General features: G+C 35.2%; 1 protein-coding gene across 1 annotated transcript in view; it reads right to left on the reverse strand.

The window, feature by feature from the left end:
• Positions 1-1071: 1071 nt before the first annotated feature.
• The window catches only part of HNRNPLL (heterogeneous nuclear ribonucleoprotein L like), a 34818-nt gene continuing 12942 nt past the window's right edge, over positions 1072-22947 (reverse strand). The window contains exons 7-13 of the mRNA XM_039320886.1: positions 17329-17400; positions 14791-15008; positions 14303-14424; positions 12994-13195; positions 7332-7389; positions 6988-7086; positions 1072-1822 (exon numbers count right to left, since the gene is read on the reverse strand). Coding sequence (XP_039176820.1) covers positions 1767-1822; positions 6988-7086; positions 7332-7389; positions 12994-13195; positions 14303-14424; positions 14791-15008; positions 17329-17400 — 827 coding nt within the window. The 3' untranslated portion in view covers positions 1072-1766. The remainder of the gene's footprint in view (positions 1823-6987; positions 7087-7331; positions 7390-12993; positions 13196-14302; positions 14425-14790; positions 15009-17328; positions 17401-22947) is intronic.

Consider the following 22947-nt stretch of genomic DNA (forward strand, 5'->3'; position numbering starts at 1 on the left):
AATATTTGAAACAAGATATAACCTGTACCCACCTTTGACCCAAAAAACAAATTGTAGTGTATATGGGTGTGTATGTGCATCACTCTCCCTCCCCCCCCACACTGAACAGTAAAGCAGTCTACCAAATAAGCCATTTTTTTAAAGGAACTACTGTAGTTGATTTTGGCTACAAATAGCCTTCAGTTTGCTCTCATCAGTGTTATTTGATTCACCTTCAGAAAACTTACTTACCAATCTTACAGGTTACTTACCAATCTCTGCCTTTAATAAGCTGTGTATGGAATATTGGTCTTATTATTTTTACTATCATTTTGGGAGCACAGAAATTCCCCAAGTAGAGACAGAGGCTATGCTTTGTGCAGGAGCACAAACTTAACATCTAACAGTAAAACCTGAAAGCAGAAAAAGATATAGCAGATACAGGTATTGCAGGTAAGCATTTGCCCTAATGCTTTGTATACCAGCTTACTTTTGTCTTCTTTCCTGGACAGATGGGCCCAGTTCTTAAGAATGAGACTGTAATAAACAGCTACTTTTCTTTCTCAAACGCTCAGAAGCAGTTTAAGGTAGGAGCTCCTACTTTATTTTGTAGAATGCAAGTTTCATACTTATTTTCATTAATCAGGTGAGTCAGAACCACTCATAAAGGGGCACATGTGACCCCTTAATGTTGTTAAACTACAACAGTCCATTTAAATATGATTATAAATATAAGAAAAATGTATTGATTTCCTTTCCTTTCTTTCTCTGAGCACAATTTGCACAAACTTGCATATGTTGTAGACTTTTGTTCCTTTTTGACCAGGGGATGTCTAAACAGGTTCTCATATGAAGAATGTTTGATATCCCTAAAATAATATACTTCCCTCTTAGTGGCTGTTTTGGAGGGCATGCAGTACAATATCAACAGGGTGCAAATCAGCTGTTTAGCCAAAACAATAATGGAATATTAGATTGGACTGTAGAAGCAAGTTGAAAAGTCCTATTCACCCATTTCCCTAAAATCACCTCTAATCATTACTGGTTTCATTTTATAACAAGATGCTTAAAGTGAAGAAAACAGAAAACCTATTATTGCGACTTGAGTGTTTATTTTTATTTTGCAATAGTTTCCAGGCCAGGATTAGCAATAAAGGACATCATGCTAATATAAATGAAAATAATTCTGAAAAGGCAATTTTTAAAAATAAGTTTCCTTCCATTCTGCAAAAAGGTATTATTTTTTTCTCGTGAAATTCCTTTTTAAAAATCATATATTACATTACTAAAAATCAGTATATGTAATTTGGAAAGAATTTGTACATGTAATTTTGCCTTAGAATTGTTGTAACATATACAATTTATAATTACTAACAGTAACCATGAATTTTACAACTAATATCCTAAAATAATTATCCTTTTTGCATTTATACCAAAATGAAAAATAACCACTGTAAATGAAATGGTAATGTTACTGTGATATGGAAAACTGATTTAAAATCTAGATCCGTATCCAATTGATATGCACACACTACTACCAAGGCAATCAAACCTGGTAGTTAACAGTTAAATGGGTTAATATGCACTATATTATACACAGATATATCTATTTTTTTGGAAGAAAAAAGGAAACATTTGGCATTTAAACACATTAATGTATTACAAAACAAATAAACCAGTTAAACTGAAACAAGGAAACTGGGTAAATATTTTAGTATCAATGAACAACGTATCATCTCAGGTTTGTAAATAAAGGCAAAAGGAGTCCATAGCATGCCGTCTTTTGTCTACAGATGGGAAGAAGTAGAGAAGCAAAGCTTCAAGGTATATGGGTTAGAGCCATCTGTAAAATGCAAAAGGAAACTCAAGAGTTAGAAAAAAAAGTTTTACTCTTTAAAACAGCATGCTTGATTAAGATTATATATTTTTTAACTACAAGTGATACAAATTGAGATGGAAAAGAGCAAACTACTGTGAGCTAATTTTCTATAAACATAGTTTTATAGAAATATGGCATTTTTTTTTTTACTCCATAGAGAGCAATATACCTGCATTTCCTGACAATTACATTTCTCTCACAGAAATATCACATGAATACAACATTCAAAATGCAGTATCTTCTTGCTGGGAAAATACAGTATTTTAGTTTGGAAATAAAACCACAACTGCTGTTAGGACAGTTGCATGGGATAGATCAGTTTTTTTCTAAATTTTAAGTCTTCGAAATAGGCAATGTCTTAGGTTTAAACAGTGGGTCACAATTCCTTAGTGGTTTGTGAGAAAATCAGAAGGAAGTCACAGCTTGTATATCAAAGCTAAATCACTACCTAGACATGCTGGCTCGCCCAAACACAACTGAAAGCAAGCGCAGCAGGCAGTCTGATACCTTACACAGGCAAAGAGAATCATTGGCAGTACTTGTTCCTGCTCTGCCTGGTCAGCTAATAATTAGCTCTTTCAAGAAAACTGGATTGTTTATTTCTAATTAAAAGATTGTATTTTATAAATTGCAAGATTCTAACTCTGATTTGTTTGATATATAGACCAACATGGAATTAGTAAAAATAAATAGTATATCTACTTTCTGCTGAACACTAATCCAATTAATTTTTTTTCTGGGGTGGGGGAACAGAAATTAATTTGCCATTTACATCACCAGTTTGAAAATTACTGGACTATATCACAGAACTAGGAGATTATTCTTTCTCAGTCAACCTAATCCTTTACTACATAGGAGCAAAATTTGTTGTTTGCCTCTGCTTTAATGATAGTAGTGGCCAAAATTGTGGAAACATTTTGGAAAAAGTGTATTTTTGAGGTTTGATGGCTAATAATACCACTTTTTTTAGTAGTACCATATAATTATATATCAATGGAAAGAATGTAATGCAACAAAGTTTGTTCAATTAACTGTACTGTATTCTATGAAAAGTTATAGCTAAATAACCAGAAAAAGGAAGCACAACTTGCTTAGGTTGATATCAAGTAGCTTTCCTTCATCTGATTGTAGGCAATGAGCATGAGTGTTTAGAGAGCCAATCTAGTTGGTGTCATCTTGTTTTGGCAATGAGCCAATCAGATCACAGTAGGATTCAGTTATTGATGTCATGTATTGAAGCGGAGAGTAGGACATTTGTCAGTGTGTTATGTGATCGCTATCAAGTTGGTTGGGTTTTTTTGTGTTCTTTCATTTAGTAAGCTTGTAAAATGTAATAAAATTAAAGTAATGGTGCAAAGAGTTGACTGGTCGCCCAGAAAGTGATGTAAAATAGTATTATTAAGTGAACAAGGCTACAGTTATAAAGAAATTAGAAGAAAAATTGGTAGAAACTTAACCAAAGGTGGCATTTCTACTGTACACTTTTCCCAAAAGGTTTCCACAATTTTGGCCACTACTGTAGGTATAAGCATCTTTATCACTGTTGATAATACTATCTTAACAGTTACAATTCTATATATATTTATCTAACACAAACACTATGCAAGTATGTGTGTGTTTCTAACGCACTTATATAATTATTAAAATAATTCACAACATTGTTTTATTATAATTGCTAAAACAAATAGTATCATTATCATAATTGCTAAAGCAAACTTCTCTAGCTACTGAATATTTAACATGCTTTCTTAACTATTTTAAAAGACAGCTTTTCAGGTATGCTGAGGATTTGTAGCACTGTTTTTCAAATATAAACACATAGAGAAAACCTCTGACCGTAATGTAAAAAAATTACTGTCCTCTCCCAAGAAGGTCCATCTAGCAGGACCAAAAATAGCCTTCTCTGTGGTGGCTCTGTAACATCATCCTTGGGGAGATAAAGTTGGTCACCACTTTGACTTCTGGTGGCAACAGCTGCGCCGATGGCGGCTTTTTTCAGCCGTCCGCCCTGGGATGTGTCAAAGCCAGCTGAGACAGCGAGCAACAGCTGTCTCGCGGCTTGGAACCTCTCTCCCCAGGTGAAGGGGAGGAGGTGAGCTTTCCTCAGATAGTGGTAGAGCTCCCCGAGACCCCAAAGCTTTTTTTTGGTGGTTGGAGGGTGAGAGCTCCCACGGAGTCTGAGGTGTTCTCCACATTCCAGGATGCCTTTGCCCTGATTTTTCTCCAGGGCAAAGCTAGACGCTGCTTCCACATCTGCGCTTAAAATGAATTTGTGAGTAAAATTTAAAGCAGACAGAGCTGACTAGGAGAGATTAAAATGGTGATTATTTCGAGACTTTAACTCTGGAAAAGAATTTATCTTCTCCTTTTTTCAATTAAGAGTGGTGAAAAATGGCGCTGAGATGTTGATTCTTTGAGTGAAAGGACTGGAACTTCTATTTGAAACAATGTAACAGATTTTGTATTTATATAAAATGCAAGAATCTTTTTTTTCTTTTAAGGGGGCTTTTGTCTTTTTTCTTCCCCTCTTTTTTTCTTTTTTTTGGTATTTGTTGATTTTATAAGATTTTAGCAGACTTTTTAATAAGTGGTCTTAAAAATAAAATGGCTTCAAAGCGTCTCAGAGCTTCTGTTGTTTCTAAAGCCTTGATCTTCCTGGTAATGCAGACAGCTCAGCAAGTTAAGTTTAAGTTACCACCACCTTCTCCATTGTCATCAGCATGCACACTTAAAGATTTACAGGATGCCTTGGGAAATATGGTACGACAGATTAAAGAAGAGATGGAGGAATTTTTTGAAAATAAAATTAGGGAACTGAGAGAGGATATTGCGTTTGCGTTTCAAAAGTTTGTTGGTCATATAGATCGTCTGGATGATCGTATTGATGATGCTGTGGAAAATTTTGAAAAACTGGAAGATCGAATTGACAAAGTAGAAAATAAGGTGGAAATAATACAGGATGAAATTACTATGTTACAATATAGAGACATGGAATTTGCTTTAAGAATAAGGGGAATGAAGGAAAACATGCAAGAGGATTTGAGACAAGTGGTGGTAAAAGATATAACTTTCATTTTGGGGGCTGAGCCTGAAGAAATACTGAGAGAGACAGAAAAAGTTTTTAGGGTTAATTCAAGGGTTGCGAGGCAGAGGAATTTGCCACGAGACATGGTTATTTATTTTTCTAGGAGATCACTTCGTAATGAAATTTTACAGGCTTTTTATAAGCAGAGATTTCAAATTGCAGCTCAAGATGTTATAATTTTAAAAGAAATACCTTCAAAAATTCTTAGAAAAAGAAAGGATTTTGCTTTTTTGGCTGATGAGCTCAAAAAATGACAGGTCCAGTTCAGATGGGAGATACCGGCTGGAATAGTGGTGAATTATGCAGGGATATATTATAGACTTAATACAATTTCAAAGGCGAAAGATTTTTACACTTCTGTTTTGAAAGCGGGCTCTCCATCATCTTTACGACCTGAGATAATAGAAGAAAAGTTGGAAGAGCAGCTGGTTGAAGGTGCTATGTTACTGGATGTAGGAGACATACAGGCTGAACCTCTGCAGCAGTCTCTTGTGACAGAAGAGTTTTTAAAGAAACCGAGAATGATTCGTGCAGCCTATAGATCAGTGGTTCTCAACCTGTGGGTCGGGACCCCATTTGGGGTCGAACGACCATTTCACGGGGGTCGCCAAACAAGGCTGTCTGCCATTTTTTCCCTTTTTCTTTGGCCACGCCCCTGGCACCCGGTGATGAATAAGTGGTTGGGGGTCACCACAATATGGGGAACTGTATTATGGGGTCGCGGCATTAGAAAGGTTGAGAACCACTGCTATAGATGTAAAGAAAAAGAACAGCAGAAGGCAGATGTTGGAATGAAGAAAAGGAAATGATGAACTTTTGTAGTAGTTTTTTGAGATAGAAGATATTTTAAAGGAATAGTGAATAATTCGTGTAATATGTAGATGTAAAGAAAAAGAACAATAAATGTTAATTTAGCTGGTAGTTTGATTTAATATGTTTTAAAGGAATAGTGAATGATTTGTGTAGTATGTAGATGTAAAGAAAAAGAATAAGAGAAGGTGTTGATTTAGTGGAAAAGTTTAAATATTTGGGAGTATATATATTATAAATTTTTAATTTAAAGTGTATAAAAATAATTATGAGATATTATGGGTAAATGTGTAAAAGAATTTAAATTCTAATGATCTCTGTTGGTGAGAATTTTAGTGATTAAGATGAATGGTTTGTTGAAACTTCTTAAGTAGGAGGGTATTAATAGATCTACTTAGGGGTGGGGAAAAAAAAGCAAAGAGCCAAGTTTATCGAATTTAAGTTTGTTGTTTGGGTTATATTGGAGGGAAAATTTTGTGTTTATTATGGATGAATGGTTGTTTAAAAGAAATATACACCTCAGTGTGGAGAAGATGGATAAATTACATGTAGAATAAATATGGGTTAGAGTTGATATGGGATTAAAAAATATTATTTAGATTATGAATAATTTTTAGTTTTTAATTTGGAATTTATTATATTATTTTTTTTTAATTTGCTTAAATTTGTTTTGTATTCGAGTTAAAGCACATTATTGATTTTGTTATTTGTATAGTTGGATAAGTTTATTTAAAATTTGCTTGTTTATTTGTAACCCTGTAACCAGCTCTGGGAAGTGAGGGGGGGAGGGAGGGAGGGGGTTATTCTAGGGGGGGATATTGTTAAAAACTTGTATAAAACTTTTCAATAAAAAAAAAGTTGGTCACCACTTTGACACTCTTTTGAAAGGCCCTGAAGACGTGGTTCTGCCAAGAGGCCTGGGGGCCAAAGAGTAATATGGAGCACGTCAATTGGCAGGTTGATTGTTGTTGTTTCTATATTGTTTTTGTACTGGGGTTTTATCTTTGTAAGATGCTGGGAGTCACTTGGAATTAGTTGGGTGACCATATATATTGTCATCAATGAATCAATCACTCAATTAATCAACCAAATAGATTAAAATGCAGTAGGCCCAAAGGCATTATGAATGTAATTTCTGCAAATTATACTTCCCAGCCCAACATTCTCTAATTAATAAAAAACAATAACATCCTCAGCAAACATGATGTGAAGATTATTTCACAGTGATACTTACTAGGCACTCTTATCTGGTAGTGATTGAGTACTGTAAGAGCTTCCACTGCATCTGTCTTGCATTCCCATTCCAAGAGACCAGAAAGTGTTTTAGCTGATGCTGGAAAAATAAGAGTTAAAATGTTTTGTTTTGCTTTATTTTTCTCTGCCCAGAATCTTTTGCCTAGTTTTTTTTTCAAAAGATTTTTTTAAAAATGCAAATAAGTTAAATTGTTTTCTATCACATTAAAGGCATATTTAATCCAACAATATCCCAAAAAAAACTGCCCATGAGAACACCATAAGCACACCCAATCATGGCTAATATCCACTGACGCTGTTCTCCTTGAAGTAATATTTACTTACGTTTTGGATCAAATACTTTATATTTGATAAAAGATAGGACTTCATGATCATCACACAACTATAACAAAACAAAACACAAGAAAACAAAAATATATTTGCTAAGCAGCAAGACTCATGCTAGAGTAATTCACAGATACATCATTATGAAGTACTTCCATTAAATATCCTGGCTGCCCTAGATTAAGATAACAAAGATTGAATGATTACAACGTGGCAGGGTAGAAATCTAATACATGAAAAATAAATAACTTCAGGTAATCCTTGCTTAATAACCAGTCAAAGTTACAGAAGCATTGGGTCTGAAATAGAGATCTGGTAGTAGCAGCAGAAGCAGCAGTAGCTGGCTGAAAGTACTGAAGCATAGTAGTGCTTTTTATTTCAATTCCTGTGCCACCAGCACTGAGGCTATACCGGGTAGCCAAAAGGGCAGAAATGAAGGGAGATAGCTGGGGGAGTTCAAGAGGGTACAGTCCCTAAACTTCAAGTGGGGACTTATGACAAAGTAGACATCCCTGAAGGACTGGGGAATAGTACTGCAGTCAGATTAGTAGCTAGAGGGTGGATTTCAGATGATAAAACCATTCCACAAAAAGGAGAGATCATGGTATCACCCATTTGCAATCCAGACAGCTGCTCCTTTAGAGCAGACAGCAGAAACCACAATTTTTGCAGTCAGCTTATGAGTTGAGTGACTGAAAGTCGAGGGATTTCAATCAAGCTCACAACCCCTAATGTAGCCAGTAACACAAAGTTTGTCAAGCTTCATTTCTTTATCATTTCTACAACTATCAAATTGCTCTTCAATTATTAGAAACCTTCAGAGAGGCAAATTTTACAGCACTCACCAAGTGAGCTTCCTTCAATCGTTAGCAAAAGTTTTAAATACAAGATTAAAAACTTTTTAAAAAATGTTTTGGAACAAACAGCAAAATGGTGAATAGAATGTTCATTTTGGGAAGTGGTAAATGAATTAAGAATGCAGATGGATAAGAAATATGATTTTGACAATAATTATAATAATCCTTCCCATGGGAAAATGTCATTGCTTTGAATTCCACCATCCCCCCAAAAAATAAGACTTTGAAGGTTGAATGCTGGATAGAACAAAAAGAAACTAAAGCTTATAATTAAAGGAGACTATTTAAATTTGATTACTAATACAGAATGCAGCAAAATACTTTAACTGTATATTTTAAAGTATAAAGGTATATTGAATGATATTTGTGAACAATGGACTCAGAAATTAATTTTAAGAATATCTGCCATTACAGACTGTCCTTAAAAGATGTTATAGAAGAACATGTTTTACCAGACAAAACTGAGACTGATAGGAAAGTGGATTTAAAATTGACAGACTACAAAAAGATATGTAAAAAGATGTTATACTAGATATACAAATGAAACCAGCTGATGTTTTAATAATTAAAAAGGTTATACAAATAGCAAACTAAAAGAATGACTTGGATAATTTTCCTATTTTGGATTTACAAAAGAGACCTGTTAAAAGTTTGAAGGATTTTGTGAGAAAAGACAAAGAAAAAATGAAAAGAAATTGAGGATATTATTTAAAGGAATTAAAGAGCAAGATTATTATATGGAAAAGGAAGGAATATAAAATTAGTTTATCTGATCAAGATTAAAATAGTTATGTTGTTATCTCTGGTAACCCTTAATAAGTTTTTGCTGATCAGAACTGAATGATGAACCTTTAAGCACCTTTAGACATCTGTCTATAGATAAGAGATGAGATAGGGAAAGAAGAGATCATTTGTTGTATTTTAACAGAAGGTAATAAGTTATTAAAAATATTTATACTATTAGTATAATCAAGTAAGAAAACATTTCCTTTCTTTGGACTTTTTATTTGTTCCTTATTTTCTCTAATTTTCTCTGAATTTAGTTTATATTTGCTTTTACTAATGTAATTGAAATTTTCTATTAAAAATATTATATAAAAAAGAAGGTGCATTTTTTTACTTTACCAAGGTTCAGGGCTGAGAGGGACTAAGCCGGGAATGATTTGGATCAGGGTTTGCCCTTGCCTAATAACCTCTGGGATTCACTTCACAATGCCAATGGGCACTGCTGGGATTGGTCATTAAGCAGTGTGGTCACCTGACATTGCACTTTACAACTGCCTTAATTAGCAATGGAATTCCTATCCCAATTACTATAATACCCTGAGAATTATCTGTAATGACTGAGTAAAAAAATGAGGGTTAAACAGCATCACCACCAAATGGATCCGTATCTGGCTGACCGGTGGTACTCAGTGAGCGGTCCTCAATAGAACCACATCTACAAGGAGGGAAGTGTGTAGTGGGGTACTCCAGGGCTCTGTTCTGGGCCCAGTGCTCTTCAACATCTTCGTCAATGATTTGGACGAGGGGATAGATGGGGAACTCATCAAATTTGCAGATGACACCAAGCTGGCAGGAATAGCCAACACTCCAGAAGACAGGCTTAGGATATAGGAGGATCTGGACAGACTTGAACACTGGGCGCTATCTAACAAAATGAAATTCAATAGTGAAAAAAGTAAGGTTCTACATTTAGGCAAGAAAAACCAAATGTACAGGTATAGTATAGGGGGTACCTTGCTCAATAGTAGTAACTGTGAGAGGGATCTCGGAGTCCTAGTGGACAATCACTTAAATATGAGCCAGCAGTATGCTGCAGCTGACGAACTGACTGCCGAATCACCCCACCTTATAAAAACGACCCAGATAGATCAGAACGATGCACAGGGTCACCCTAGTAACAAAAGTAACCGAACAGAAGACATTGGAGAAAGAAAAGACACCCATAGGGATGATAGCTATGTAGATGTGGATTGGGGGGGGGGAGAGAAAAAGGTCTGGGCGAGAAAAAGAAAAAAAATGATGGGAACACCCAGGAGGACAGGGAGGGTGCTCCACCCGACCCTGAATCCAACGAAGGGAGGACTAGTGATATCATACACATGGATAAGTGGTGCAAAAAGGAAAAAGGGATCACCGGAGCACAATCTACTCAATTAGGTCCGGTGACGAGATCGAAGAGCCGGGCGCAGACCCTAGCTGACCTATAAAGGGACTTCCTCACTTCCTACCTTTTTAAGCCCTGATGATGTAAAAAAGATGTTGAGACTCTAGAAAGAGTACAGAGAAGAGCAACAAAGATGATTAGGGGACTGGAGGCTAAAACATATAAGGAAAGATTGATGGAATTGGGTATGTCTAGTTTAATGAAGAGATGGACGAGGGGTGACATGATAGCAGTGTTCCAATATCTCAGGGGCTGCCACAAAGAAGAGGGAGTCAAGGTATTTTCCAAAGCACCTGAAGGCAGGACAAGAAGCAACGAATGGGAATTGGGAAAAGTTGCAATTATCCCTCATGGGAAGAATTGCAGTGATAAAAATGAATATTCCACCCAAGTTTCTCTTTTTGTTCCAAATGATACCGATTTTGAAGAATGAGATCAATTTAACTGAGTGGCAGAAAGGCCTTAATAAATTTATTTGGGCAGGGAAAAAGCCAAGGGTTAAATTTAAAATTATGCAAGATTTCCGTGAGAGGGGAGGACTCAAGGTGCCGAATTTGAAATTATATTATGATGCGGTGGTTTTAACATTAGTTAGTGACTGGGTAAATTTGACAAATTCTGATATACTTCACTTAGAGGGATGGAATTTACTTTTTGGGTGGCATGCCTATTTAATATTTAATAAAAAAATGGATTGGGCTTTTAAATCTCATATCTTAAGAATTTCTTTACTTAGGGTTTGGAGAAAATATTACAAAAGTGATTTTAAAGTACCATTATGGGCCGTACCTTGGCATGCAATAGAAGGAATAAAAAGAGGGGTTAAAATGGATATGGTGTCCTATAGACAGTTACTTAAATGGGATGGACAAAACTGGCAGTTAAAATTACGGGAAGAGTTAGCACAAGAAAATATTATTTATTCTTGGTTCCAATATAGGCAATTATTAGATAGATGGAAGATGGACTGTAAGGTGGGTTTTTACAGAGAAGATGAAAATCTTATTAAGCAAGTGAAGGATCAAAGACAAACCCACATTAAGAGGATCTATGGGGTTTTAGTTGAATTGGATTCAGAAACGGAACTAATTAAAGATTGTATGATTAGATGGGCGCAGAATTTTGGTGAGCCAGTTCCATTGGACACCTGGGAAATTATTTGGGTGAGAAATGTCAAATTTACACAAGCACAGAACTTAAGGGAGAATTTTTATAAAATGTTTTATAGATGGCACCTTGATCCACAAAAAATGTCTTTTATGTACCCTGACTTACAACCTAAATGTTGGAGATGTGGTTGTATGGATGCTACTTATTATCATATTTGGTGGTCGTGCAGAGAGATAAAAGCATTCTGGATTAAGATATGGTGGAATATCCAGAGAATTTTTAAAAGGAGGGTAAAATTTACTCCACAATTATTTTTGTTAGGTATAGTTACTGATTGTGACACAAAGGAGGTTATATTGATGTTAAACTTGATAACAGCTGCGAGGCTGTTAGTAGGACAATATTGGAAGAAGGAATCTTTGCCTACATTGCAGGAATGGTTTCTTAAAGTGTCTCATTTGGCGGAAATGGCAAAGATTTCGGCTTTCTTAAAGGGACAAACGCAAGAGAAATTTCTTGCTGTTTGGGATAAATGGATAAAATTCATACAATTTAAATTTGATATAAAAAATATTATATAGTTTTTTCATAATTTTTAACTTTATATATATATATATTTTCTATTTTATATTCTTTTTTTATAAATTTTTTTAACTTTTTCTTTAATTAAGCCTATATTCTGCTCTGGGAGGTCCTGGGGGGGGGAAGGGGGGGTTTGGGTAGGGGTGGGGGAAGGGGGGTTTTGTTGGGTAATGTTTGTTTTTTATTTGTATATGTTGTTTTTTGTTTTTGTATTGTTTTTTATTTTTTGTAAAATTTATAAAACTCTTTAATAAAAAAAAAATAAAAAAAAGAAGCAACGAATGGAAACTAATCAAGGAGAGAAGCAACCTAGAACTAAGGAGAAACTTCCTGACAGTTAGAACAATTAATCAGTGGAACAATCTGCCTCCAGAAGCGGTGAATGCTCCAACACTGGACGTTTTTAAGAAGAAACTGGAAAGCCATTTGTCCGAAATGTTATAGGGTTATCTGCCTGAGCAGGGAGTTGGACTTGATGACCTCCAAGGTCCCTTCCAACTTTATTATTATTATTGTTACTACTACTACTACTACTACTACTACTACTACTACTACTACTACTACTAGGAAGGACAAGTGCTTCATCACTACAGATTAGGGTGGTAAGTTTGCCTTCAGCTACAAACTGTTGTAGACCTATTTTACATTTATGTTTACACATAAATCAATGAGCAAAAAGTTTATTTTGCCTTACAAAAGTTTATTTTGCCTTGTTTTTTTGAAAAAAAATGTATTTCACTTAAAAGAAAAGTTGTAGAATTTTAATATCAGCTGAGCTTGACTATTTCTATGCTGATAATTTAAAGCATAATTCAGCAATCACTATGATGACGTATATATGCTTCATAGTACCAAGGCAATAATTGGTGTTGCTTGTTTATAAATTAATGAAGAATTAGATTTTGTAGCTGAATTATTCTTTAAAACCATGGTCTATTCTTACCTTTACAAAGGTCTCTTCAGTCACACATAGGGGCACATTATAGTAATGCAATACACAAGAAGGTGGCTGGATGATGTTCTTGGATGCTTGGCCAGCACTTGTAAAACGATTGTTCTTGCTCATTGCAAAGTCTTTATAACTGCTTGTCCCATCTTCCAGCTCAAATATTTGACTAGGGACAACTGAATGCTGCTTGGATACACTGCAATTAAAATGCAGACGTAAGAAAACTCCCTTCACATTCAAATAAGAAAATTTTACTTGATTAGCCTGTAAAGTGTAATCATAGTCTAATATAATTTAACAGATAGATAATTGTTGTAGTAAAACATACTTTTATCAAATTACAGGGGAAGGTCAATGAAATTATGATTATTATTATTACTCTGTTGCTTTGCATGTACATTGAGAGCTTTTGCACCAGAGACAAATTCCTTGTGTGTCTAATCACATTTGGCCAAATAAAGTATTTCTATTCCTATTCTAGTCTAATCCAGTTCATTCCATTCCATTATTCTACTCTACTCTACTCTATTTATTTATATATATATATTTCATATTTTTAACCACCCCTCAGAGAGGGACTCTAGACAGTGTACAATACAATGAATAAAATTAACATTAAAATCAGAATAATTTAAGATTTAAAAGTTTTTAAATTATAAAAACAGTATAAAATATCAAAAGGTGAAACATTCCACTGTGACAGGACGTCCACTGCATCACTCCAATCAGGATGAAGACATATAGCTGCATATCATAGTATAGTGATGATACCTCATCTGGTGATGGATGATATAGTCCAGTGTTTTTATGGAAGGAGCACTGACCTCTGTGGCATCCCACAAATGAGGGCAGTGAGCTGGACCTCTCACTCCTTATTAACATTGATTGGGACCAGCTTTGGAGGAAGGAGGTGAATCAGCACAAAACTGCCATCCACTCCCAATTTCTTAAATTGCCCCAGAAGGATACCATGGACAATGGTATTAATAGCCACACAGAGGTCAAGAAAAGCAAGGATGGAGGCACCACCTCCATCACGTTCCCACCAAAGATCATCAATGAGTGCAACCTATACAGTTTCGGTGCCATATCTGAGCCTGAAATCTGATTAAAAAGGATCCAGAAAATCCATTCCTCCAGGATCCTCTGGAGTTGCAAATTAATGAAGAGTCAAATGACATTTTGTAAATGCACAAAAAGGGGTTTTCTCCAAACTAAATTCAATTTTCTACATCTAATTGACTTGACACATTTATCTTAAATTGGTATTGATATTAAAATAAAAATTGTAATGCACACCTACCAAACATTTAATCTCTTCCCAAATAATTTGACATTATTGAGATGTGTGACTGCTCTTTCAACAGCATATTCGTCACCCATTTCCACTAATGCAGTGCCTGGAATAGTCTTCATAAATTTCACCTGTAATATTTAAAATTATAAATAATTCAATTTAAAAGATAGGACATTGTTCAGTTTCAGCTGGAAGATACATAACAATGACTTGTCTTCAAAGAAATGTACTGTCCTTTTAAAAAGTCATACACAAGCCTTTTCCGGCAAATGGCTGCATTTGAACTTTTAGTAGTCAACTGAAGGCTACACTAAAAAACTGGGTGAGATCAATTAAAACAAAAGCTTCAACTTTAGTGTTAATGCAATTATTCCATTATATTATAATAAAATTGCAATTTAATGAACAGTATTCAGAGGCCACACTTCTGGCTTTGGTGGGGTAATTGTAATGCATTTTTGCTTTACAATCACATTGCTAGACGTTTAATTTACCTTTTCAATATTTCCATATAAACAGAACAAGTTGAAGACTCTTGAGCAATTCATCTTTTGCTGGTGCAAACCACTGACCATGACAACAGATCCTGAGGGGTTTCCTCCATGCATGTAAGATGAGGAGGCTTGGGGAAGTGGATAAGCAACAAGCTCTGGAGTATCCCGAGATGCCATTCTATACCGACTTGGTAAAGGTAACAGAGGACCATGTGATCCTAAAGAAAAAAAATACTCCCTAGTTAATAAGTTTAGAATATTTAAATATACAATGGATCAATTAAATATACCATTACAAAATCACAGCAACATGTCTTATTTAGTGATGTTTCATTAAATAATAAAATTCGGTTTTTAATAGTACAAGTAATCCTCAACTTATGACCACAATTGACCCAAAATCTGTTACTAAACAAAACAGTTATTAAATGAGTTGTGCCCCCTTTTACCTTTTTTGCCAGTTGTTAAACAAATCACTACAGTTGTTAAGTGAATCATGAGGTTGTTAAGCGAATAAAGCTTCCCCATAGATTCTGCTTGTTGGAAGCCATGTGGGAAGGTTACAAATGGTGATCACATGACCCCAGGACAGTGCAACTGTCATAAATGCCAGGACCAAATTTTAATCATGGGAATGCTGCAATAGTTGTTAAGTGTGAAAACCAGTCATGTCACTTTTTTCAGTGCTACTGTAACTTCAAAAATTCACTAAACGAATGGCTGTAAGTTGAGGATTACCCGTATACAGGTAGTCTGTGATTTACAACCATTCATTTAGTAATATTTGAAGTTGCAATGGCATTGAAAAAAGTGACTTACGGCCAGTCCCTAATGGAATGTGTGGATGACCTTGGGGAACAAAGGGAAAAGATGCTATCTAGGAAACAATCAGACAAGAGAAGCAAGAGCCACTACCAGCTTAATGGCCGGAGAAAGAAATTTTCTCTGCCCTAATAATCCAGCATTTAAAAGTGGATGATAGGAAGTCTGTATCTTCAGATTTGCAAGATTCTGTTAATGTGGCCTTACAATAAAATAGAACTAGTCCCTCTAGTCATGTTTCCTGTCTGGTTTACCTGGGAAGCTGTCATCACATTTACAACTGTCCCAGTGTCCGATCTGGGTGCTTGGCAATCGGCATGCATTTACAACAGTTGCATTATCAGGGAATCACATCATCTGCAACCTTCTCAGCTGACATCAGACAAGCAAAGTAACTAAAAGAGTTACCATGTGGCAAGATGGGCGGCTAATAAATTTTTACAAACAAACAAACAAACAAACAAACAAACAAATAAATAAAGTCAATGCAGGAAGCCAAATTTGCTTAACAACTGTATAACTCACTTAACAATTGAACTGCTTAACAATGAAAGTACCAGACCACTGCTGGAGTCAAGGACTATTTGTAAAGCAAAACATGCAGCTTTGATTTTATTCCTAGAACTTTTTAAATACTCAAGAGTGAATACTAAATGAACAATGTCCCACTAAATTTTTTAAAAAAACTTTACTTTTAAATAGTATAAAATAAAACTTGTGGCTTTGATTCCCAGAACCTTTTTAATATGCAACAATACTACTGAATAATCTTGTTAAGTTCAAGATATGTTTCTAACGAAGTTAGAATTGGCAGTATCACTTCTAATGGAATGGCAGAACTTACCTAACCCTGGGTTATATAAACAGAGGCATAGAATCAAGATCACACAAAGTATTAGTACCGCTAATAAGATCTAGTAAGACTACACCTGGAATACTGCAATCAATTTTGGTCACCATACTATAAAAAAGATGTTGAGATCTTGGAAAAAGTTCAGAGAAGAGCCACTAAAACGATCAAAGGCCTGGAGACTAAAACATATTAAGAACAGCTGCAGGACTTGAATTTGGCTAGTCTAAAGAAAAGAAGGAATAGGGGTGACATAACAGCAGCATTCCAGTATTCCAGCCTAAAGTACCAAGAGATTACGTGAGATCAGTAGCGTGAGATCTCGCCTCACTGATCTCGCATGATCTTGGATTACTTTAGGCCTCCATTCTCTGTGAATGCACTGAAGGCCTGTAGCAGCCAAGAAAGCAAAGGATCTCGATCTTCTCAGGGTGAGTATTGAAGGCCTGCCCTAGTGCCTAGGGAGACCCGGGCTGGAGTGGGGAGGGAGGGAATAACCAGGGTGAATATTGCAATCCACTGCAGTCACTCGTAAGGGCGAACGATTGCCATGGTGCTGCAATATTCGTAATTTCGGGACTTGCTCGTAAGAACTAGGAGGCGCTTATTATGTAACTTCAAACGAGTGTTAAATGAACACTTGTAACTCAGGGATTACCTGTAATTTATAGATAAAAACATAAGGCAGGGAATTGTAACAAGCTGAACAGCTGCTTTAACCTGAAAATAAAGATGATCCCTTCTATGTAGCAGTGAGAACAATTTCTGTCATGTAGAAGTCACAGATACTGCAAACAGGTGTTTTCAATATAAATCCCTAGTGATTTATGAATAATTTTTATGAAATTTATAAAAAAGGAACTTACCATAGCCATCATGTCTAAATGATGAGGGATGTTCTCCCAAAATAGCTTGCCTCTGTCGGCCTTTCCCTCTATCTAAAGAATAAGAGAGCATTGGTTTTTTAAAATAAAAAACCCTCTCAAAATATTGGGATTTTATCAATTAAAACAATATATTTGTTGATTAAAACTTAACAGCAACTCTGCTAGATCTGATCACATGTCCACCAGTCAAATATTATATTTCCAACAGTATGGTTAACCAGATATTTTTAAGGTTCTACATTTGGGTATTTTGGTCAGATAGTCATTTAGACTGACTTGTTCTAATACAAAAATACACCATATTTATTGTTAGGACACCAGAAATATAGTTGTTATTAAAATCACATCCAGAAAGATTTGACATTTTAAACCTAAGAAAACTGTACAGGTGTCTTAACACTACAATTACTCTCGTAAAAATCAAGCTGTAAATGCAGTACTTTCGAAGGACAGTACCTGAATCACACTATTAGCTTCAACAGCAACATATTTTCAAAGAGGGCTTCTTTTCAAGAAGTTTCAGCATAATCCAACAACAACCTGTATTACATGGTTTCATAATCAGTTAACAGAGAGGATCATAATTTTTTTAACATACATCAACAGCTATTAATGGGAAAGCGCTGAGAAAACTATACATCGCTACACTATTGTTATACAATCTATATTATAATGCCAATAAAAAATGGAACTTTTAACAATGAGAAGTTTTCAGCAAATTTCATTTATACAAGAATATAAAGTTAACCAAGGGGTCAACACTACTGGATGAAAGCAGCAACCGGTAAACATCTACTGCAATGGCATTTATCATTAACATTTGCTGATTGTTTTATTACATAATTTGAAGTGTCAATATTTTAATTGATTGCTAAGCTGTGAGAAATAAGAAGCATCTGCCAAAGATAGTGTTTATTTCAAGGGAAAATATCTATGGGTTGAAACTTATCCTACCAAAATCAGCAGGGGTTGAAAACTCAGCCTTGATAATAAAAAATTAAAAGTTTGTTTCCAAGGTCCACAATTTTGTTAGGGCAACTTGTTGAAAATGAAAACATTAGATAAAAAACTTAAGTCCTCAAAACAAAAGTGAGGAAGAATATTTTTGTATATCAACCTTTTACATGTATATTACTTTCACTTATTTTGGTAAAAGATGAATAAGTATGAAATGAAAAATGCCTAATAATATCCAGTTTAATATTTAACTGATATTGAGATACTGATATGAGCCAGTGGTTAAGGCATTAGGCCACAAACCATGAGAACCATGAGTTCTAGTCCTACCTTAAGATACAAAGCCAGATGGATGATCTTGTGCCAGTCACTCTCTCAGCCTTAGAAAGCAGCTAATGGCAAACCACTTCCAAAAAAACCTTCTCAAGAAAATTGAAGGAACTAGGAAATTGCCAGGAGTTAACAATGACTTGAAGGCACAAATAAAATTGTTCATGACCATTATAAGAAATCTAGTAAAGAATCAAGACACTTGAAAGTTGCATATAATACAATTAATTGTTCTCAGGGATATCATATAGGGCGAATGGAAAGATTCAATTAAAGAAAGTACATCAAAACGTAAGCCCTTAACTGAAAAGAATGGGCTAAAATGGCTACAGAATATATTAGTAAACAGGTTTTTAAAAAGATTATAAATAATGTTATCATTATATAGAGCAGTGGTGGCGAACCTATGGCACGGGTACCAGAGGCGGCACTCAGAGCCCTCTCTGTGGGCACGTGCGCCGTCACCCCAGTCCTAGGCCTTCAGCTGGGTTTTATAAAACCTTTTTGCTTTAGGCCTCCGCCACCATGTACAAAAAAAAAAAAAAGGTTCAATCAGTCAATTTCAACTTCTTGCAAAGTTGGAATTGATTGATTGAACTTTTTAGTCCCACTCAGTCTGCTGTTACCACCGCAGTCACGCCTACCCAATGGGCCACACCCAATTGGCCACACCTAGCCAATGGGCCACACCCACCCAGCACCCAATGATGCACGTGGGTTTTGGGTTGCAGTTTGGGCACTCGGTCTCTAAAAGGTTCGCCATCACTGATATAGAGCATGGCAATTACTTTTCCCATTATTTTAGATATATTATTATTTGGCTTAGATGTAATTGCATTCACCACCAATAATCTCTTCTTGTATATATAATTTTTAAAAATGATAATCCCTCAGAGATGTTGCAATGGATTCTGTATCGAGCACTTCTAAGATCCTTTCCAACTCTATGACTCATAAAACATAGCAATAAAAATCACAGTATCCTTCCTATAAAACATCCACTAGATTTTATGTTCATGCTACAATTGTACAAAAAATCATTTAGAGAATTAAAAATAATTTCTAACCAACAACTGAAAATGAAATATGAAAAAATTCTCAGTTAAAAAAAATAAAGATACTACGACTCTTGATAGCCATATAGGCTTTAACTAAAAACAATAGAGAGGAAAATGCCATCCACAGGTACATTTTATTTGTCTGGTACATATTTCTAAGTAACTATAAAGTATGCATTGGTACAGCTGCTCTACGGAAAACAGAGCAGTTGTACCAATATAGACAACAGGATCTATATGCAATACAACTGACAAGATTTCAGCTAGCACGTTTACATTAGATTCCTCAATGTAATGCTGTAACACGATACCCTTGATGAAAAAAAGGAAAGCCAAACCAGTTCAAATATTCAAAATTATCTGCCTAATGTAAAAAATAAAAAACTCCAAGTTGTGCTTGATTTCTGGTGATTTCATGCCCAAGAACATATAGCTTTCTTGTTAATGTTTTTTTTCTTGGGGGGGGGGGGAGGGTGTTGTTCAAATTTGCAGCCCAGTCTAAACTGACAGATCCCTACCACAGTACTAAACCCACCAAGCTGCTTAGCTTAAAAGCCTAGACAAGATTAGTCAACTGTGCCAGAGAATTATAAGGCTAAAAAAAATCTTAAGTATTTCTGAAATAAGGTCAAGATACCAATGTAACAAAAAATATAGTAATTAATACAGCCAAAAGCACTGGCTGAGAAGAGGAGAGGCACAGAAAGTAACCTGTTCCTGAGACACTTTCATCACTCTTCTCCTAAGATAATAGGAGTACTGCCTCATTGTACTGATGAGTACTGTCCAAAATAAATGAGTGATTTTCCATACTGAGGAAGTTGCCCACTCATTGGCAATTGGTTTATTGCTCACATTACGTCAGGGGTGTTAAACTGCTGGCCCATGGGCCGGATGCGTCATGCCAAAACCGCACCCACCCCATTGCCTGCAATAGAAAAAAAAAGTCACGATACGTCACGACACATCATGTGACATTGCGAGTTTGACACCCCTGCATCTCTGATGATTCATTAAAATTGATATAGACAGTAGCTTTTATTAATTGTTAATTATAAAAATAAAAAGCTATAATTGTCTATCTACAGAAAATATGGCTTCCGGTTCGTCACAAAGCCGCCATGGACGCTTGGGAGACTTGCTCTCTCTCCCCCGTTCAGTTTCACATCACTGGGGGGCCCTGAAAAGGACCAAAAGTCACCCCAAAGAGGCGACCAGTGAGGGGCTTTCGCTGGATCCTGGGAGAGCAGCAACTCTTCCGTCAGACCAGGCGATTCCTCCAAACCGGCAAACGAAAGGACCGGCCATAGAAATATGGCTCGTCCCTAGGCTGCAAACAGCCGAAGTCACACTACCATCTGGCAACTTCAAAGCAGCGTGGACAGGACTGGGCGAGGTTTGCATCTCTTACATCCTAACTACTTAATTACCTTCATAAGCTGCTAATGTACTTTCTCCCCTGTGGTGAGGGAAGGGGGATTTTAGCCCTCCCTCCAGAAATAGCAGCTATCAACCACTTGGGAGTTTAAAACGTTGGAAAAATACTGAGATCTTAATTGGAATCCTATTTTCTAAAATTGGTGGATTGTAAGATTTGCAACTTTCTGCTCTCTCTATATATATTTCTTCCTTGATTTTTATTCTAATTACTATTGAAGATTTGGGGTTTTTTCCCCCTTAAAATAGAGCGGGGAAAAAAAACAAACCTAAAAAGATCCAACTAACTCTAAGACGTAACCTGCTATTCTCTAAGAGACTTGTTGACAGCTTTGAAAATAGACAAGATAAAAAATAACCTTGAAACACCATCTGCAAAATTCAGCTCAGCTCCACATTTGGTGGACTTTCTGACTGTCAGTTTCTTTCTCTTGAGTTTAATATATTACAACAGAAGGAGAACAGGAAAGGATTTCTTCTACAGAGGAAGTACAGGAACAAATTCTTTGTAAGTTAAAAGTGATGATCCAAACTCTACATATGCACGTTCTGGACATAAAAACTCAAACTATGACTTCAATCAAAGAATTATCTATACAGAATTCTATGGAGAAAGTGAAATAACCAAATGTTATGACAGAAGACTTAGATACTCAACAAATACAGACAATAGAAAACACAAAAAAGAAATTGATAATAGAGAACAAGGAAAGGGCGTTTTTTATAAATCAGAAGGAATTTGAAGATAAACAAGAAAAACAGATGAAAGAGAAGATAAATACTTTGGGACAACTGCATCGAACTGGAAAAATAAAGAGACTATCGGCTAAATCAACTAGTCCTCTTAAGAAAATATCAACTGGATGTTCTTATCAACATCAAACAATAGCCACAACAATGCAAGGAGATTTTTTTGATGATTTAAAGGCAAAAATACGAAAAATGACCTGGCAGAAGAAAAAAGCTAGAATAAGATTGAAAAAGATTGGGGTTCTGATCTATATATGAGATCTAAAATAGAATATATCTAAATAGATAGAATATGTATTCCGAACACAAGACATGATTTGAGATAAAGAAAATTTTGGTCATATAAAATCTAGAAATGTGTTGAAATAAGAATATTATATTGTCATTAGATGGGTAAGATAGATGGTAGAAGTTATATATAAGGTGTGTATTTTAAATATTAGACTATATGAGCAATTGGGATAAAGGAATTGTGTTTAATTAAAAATTTGGAAAAATCAAATATTAAATGTAATCTGAATGTTTACAAATAATTAAGATTTGAATTTAAGATATTGTTATGAGTTGAGACAAAGGTTAAATAAAACTTAACGGTATAAGTACTAATAATTAAATTTGTATATGGGTTTGTGGTATAAATGTTGGTGGTTTATTTTTTTTTTCTCTTTCTGGAAAGGAAGAAAGGAAGTGAAAGGAAGAAAAAAAAATTATTAGCTCCAAATGTGAGACAGGAGACTTAGAAATTGGGATCATTTAAAAGCTGGAAATGATAAAGATTAAATGTTAAACTTAAATATCAATGGCAAATTAAAGTTAAGAAAAACTTACTAGGTTATTGTCTAAAAGGTGGAATGTCAAATTAATTAAGATATGTATAGACTGAAGATTATTTATGAATATTAGAAAGGTATTTTTTGTTTGATTAATAGAATAAGAACTGTATTGGTTTGAACATGACAGTAGATATCATGGGGGAAAGAGAGGGCATTAGTTTGTTGTAATAATTTGAGATTTGTACTGATGATATTCAGATGTAACAGAATTATTGTGCTCAGCCGCCATGCTA

The sequence above is a fragment of the Crotalus tigris genome, unplaced genomic scaffold, assembly GCF_016545835.1.
Source record: "Crotalus tigris isolate CLP2741 ecotype Arizona unplaced genomic scaffold, ASM1654583v1 scf7180000023713.2527936, whole genome shotgun sequence".
Lineage (NCBI taxonomy): Eukaryota > Metazoa > Chordata > Lepidosauria > Squamata > Viperidae > Crotalus > Crotalus tigris.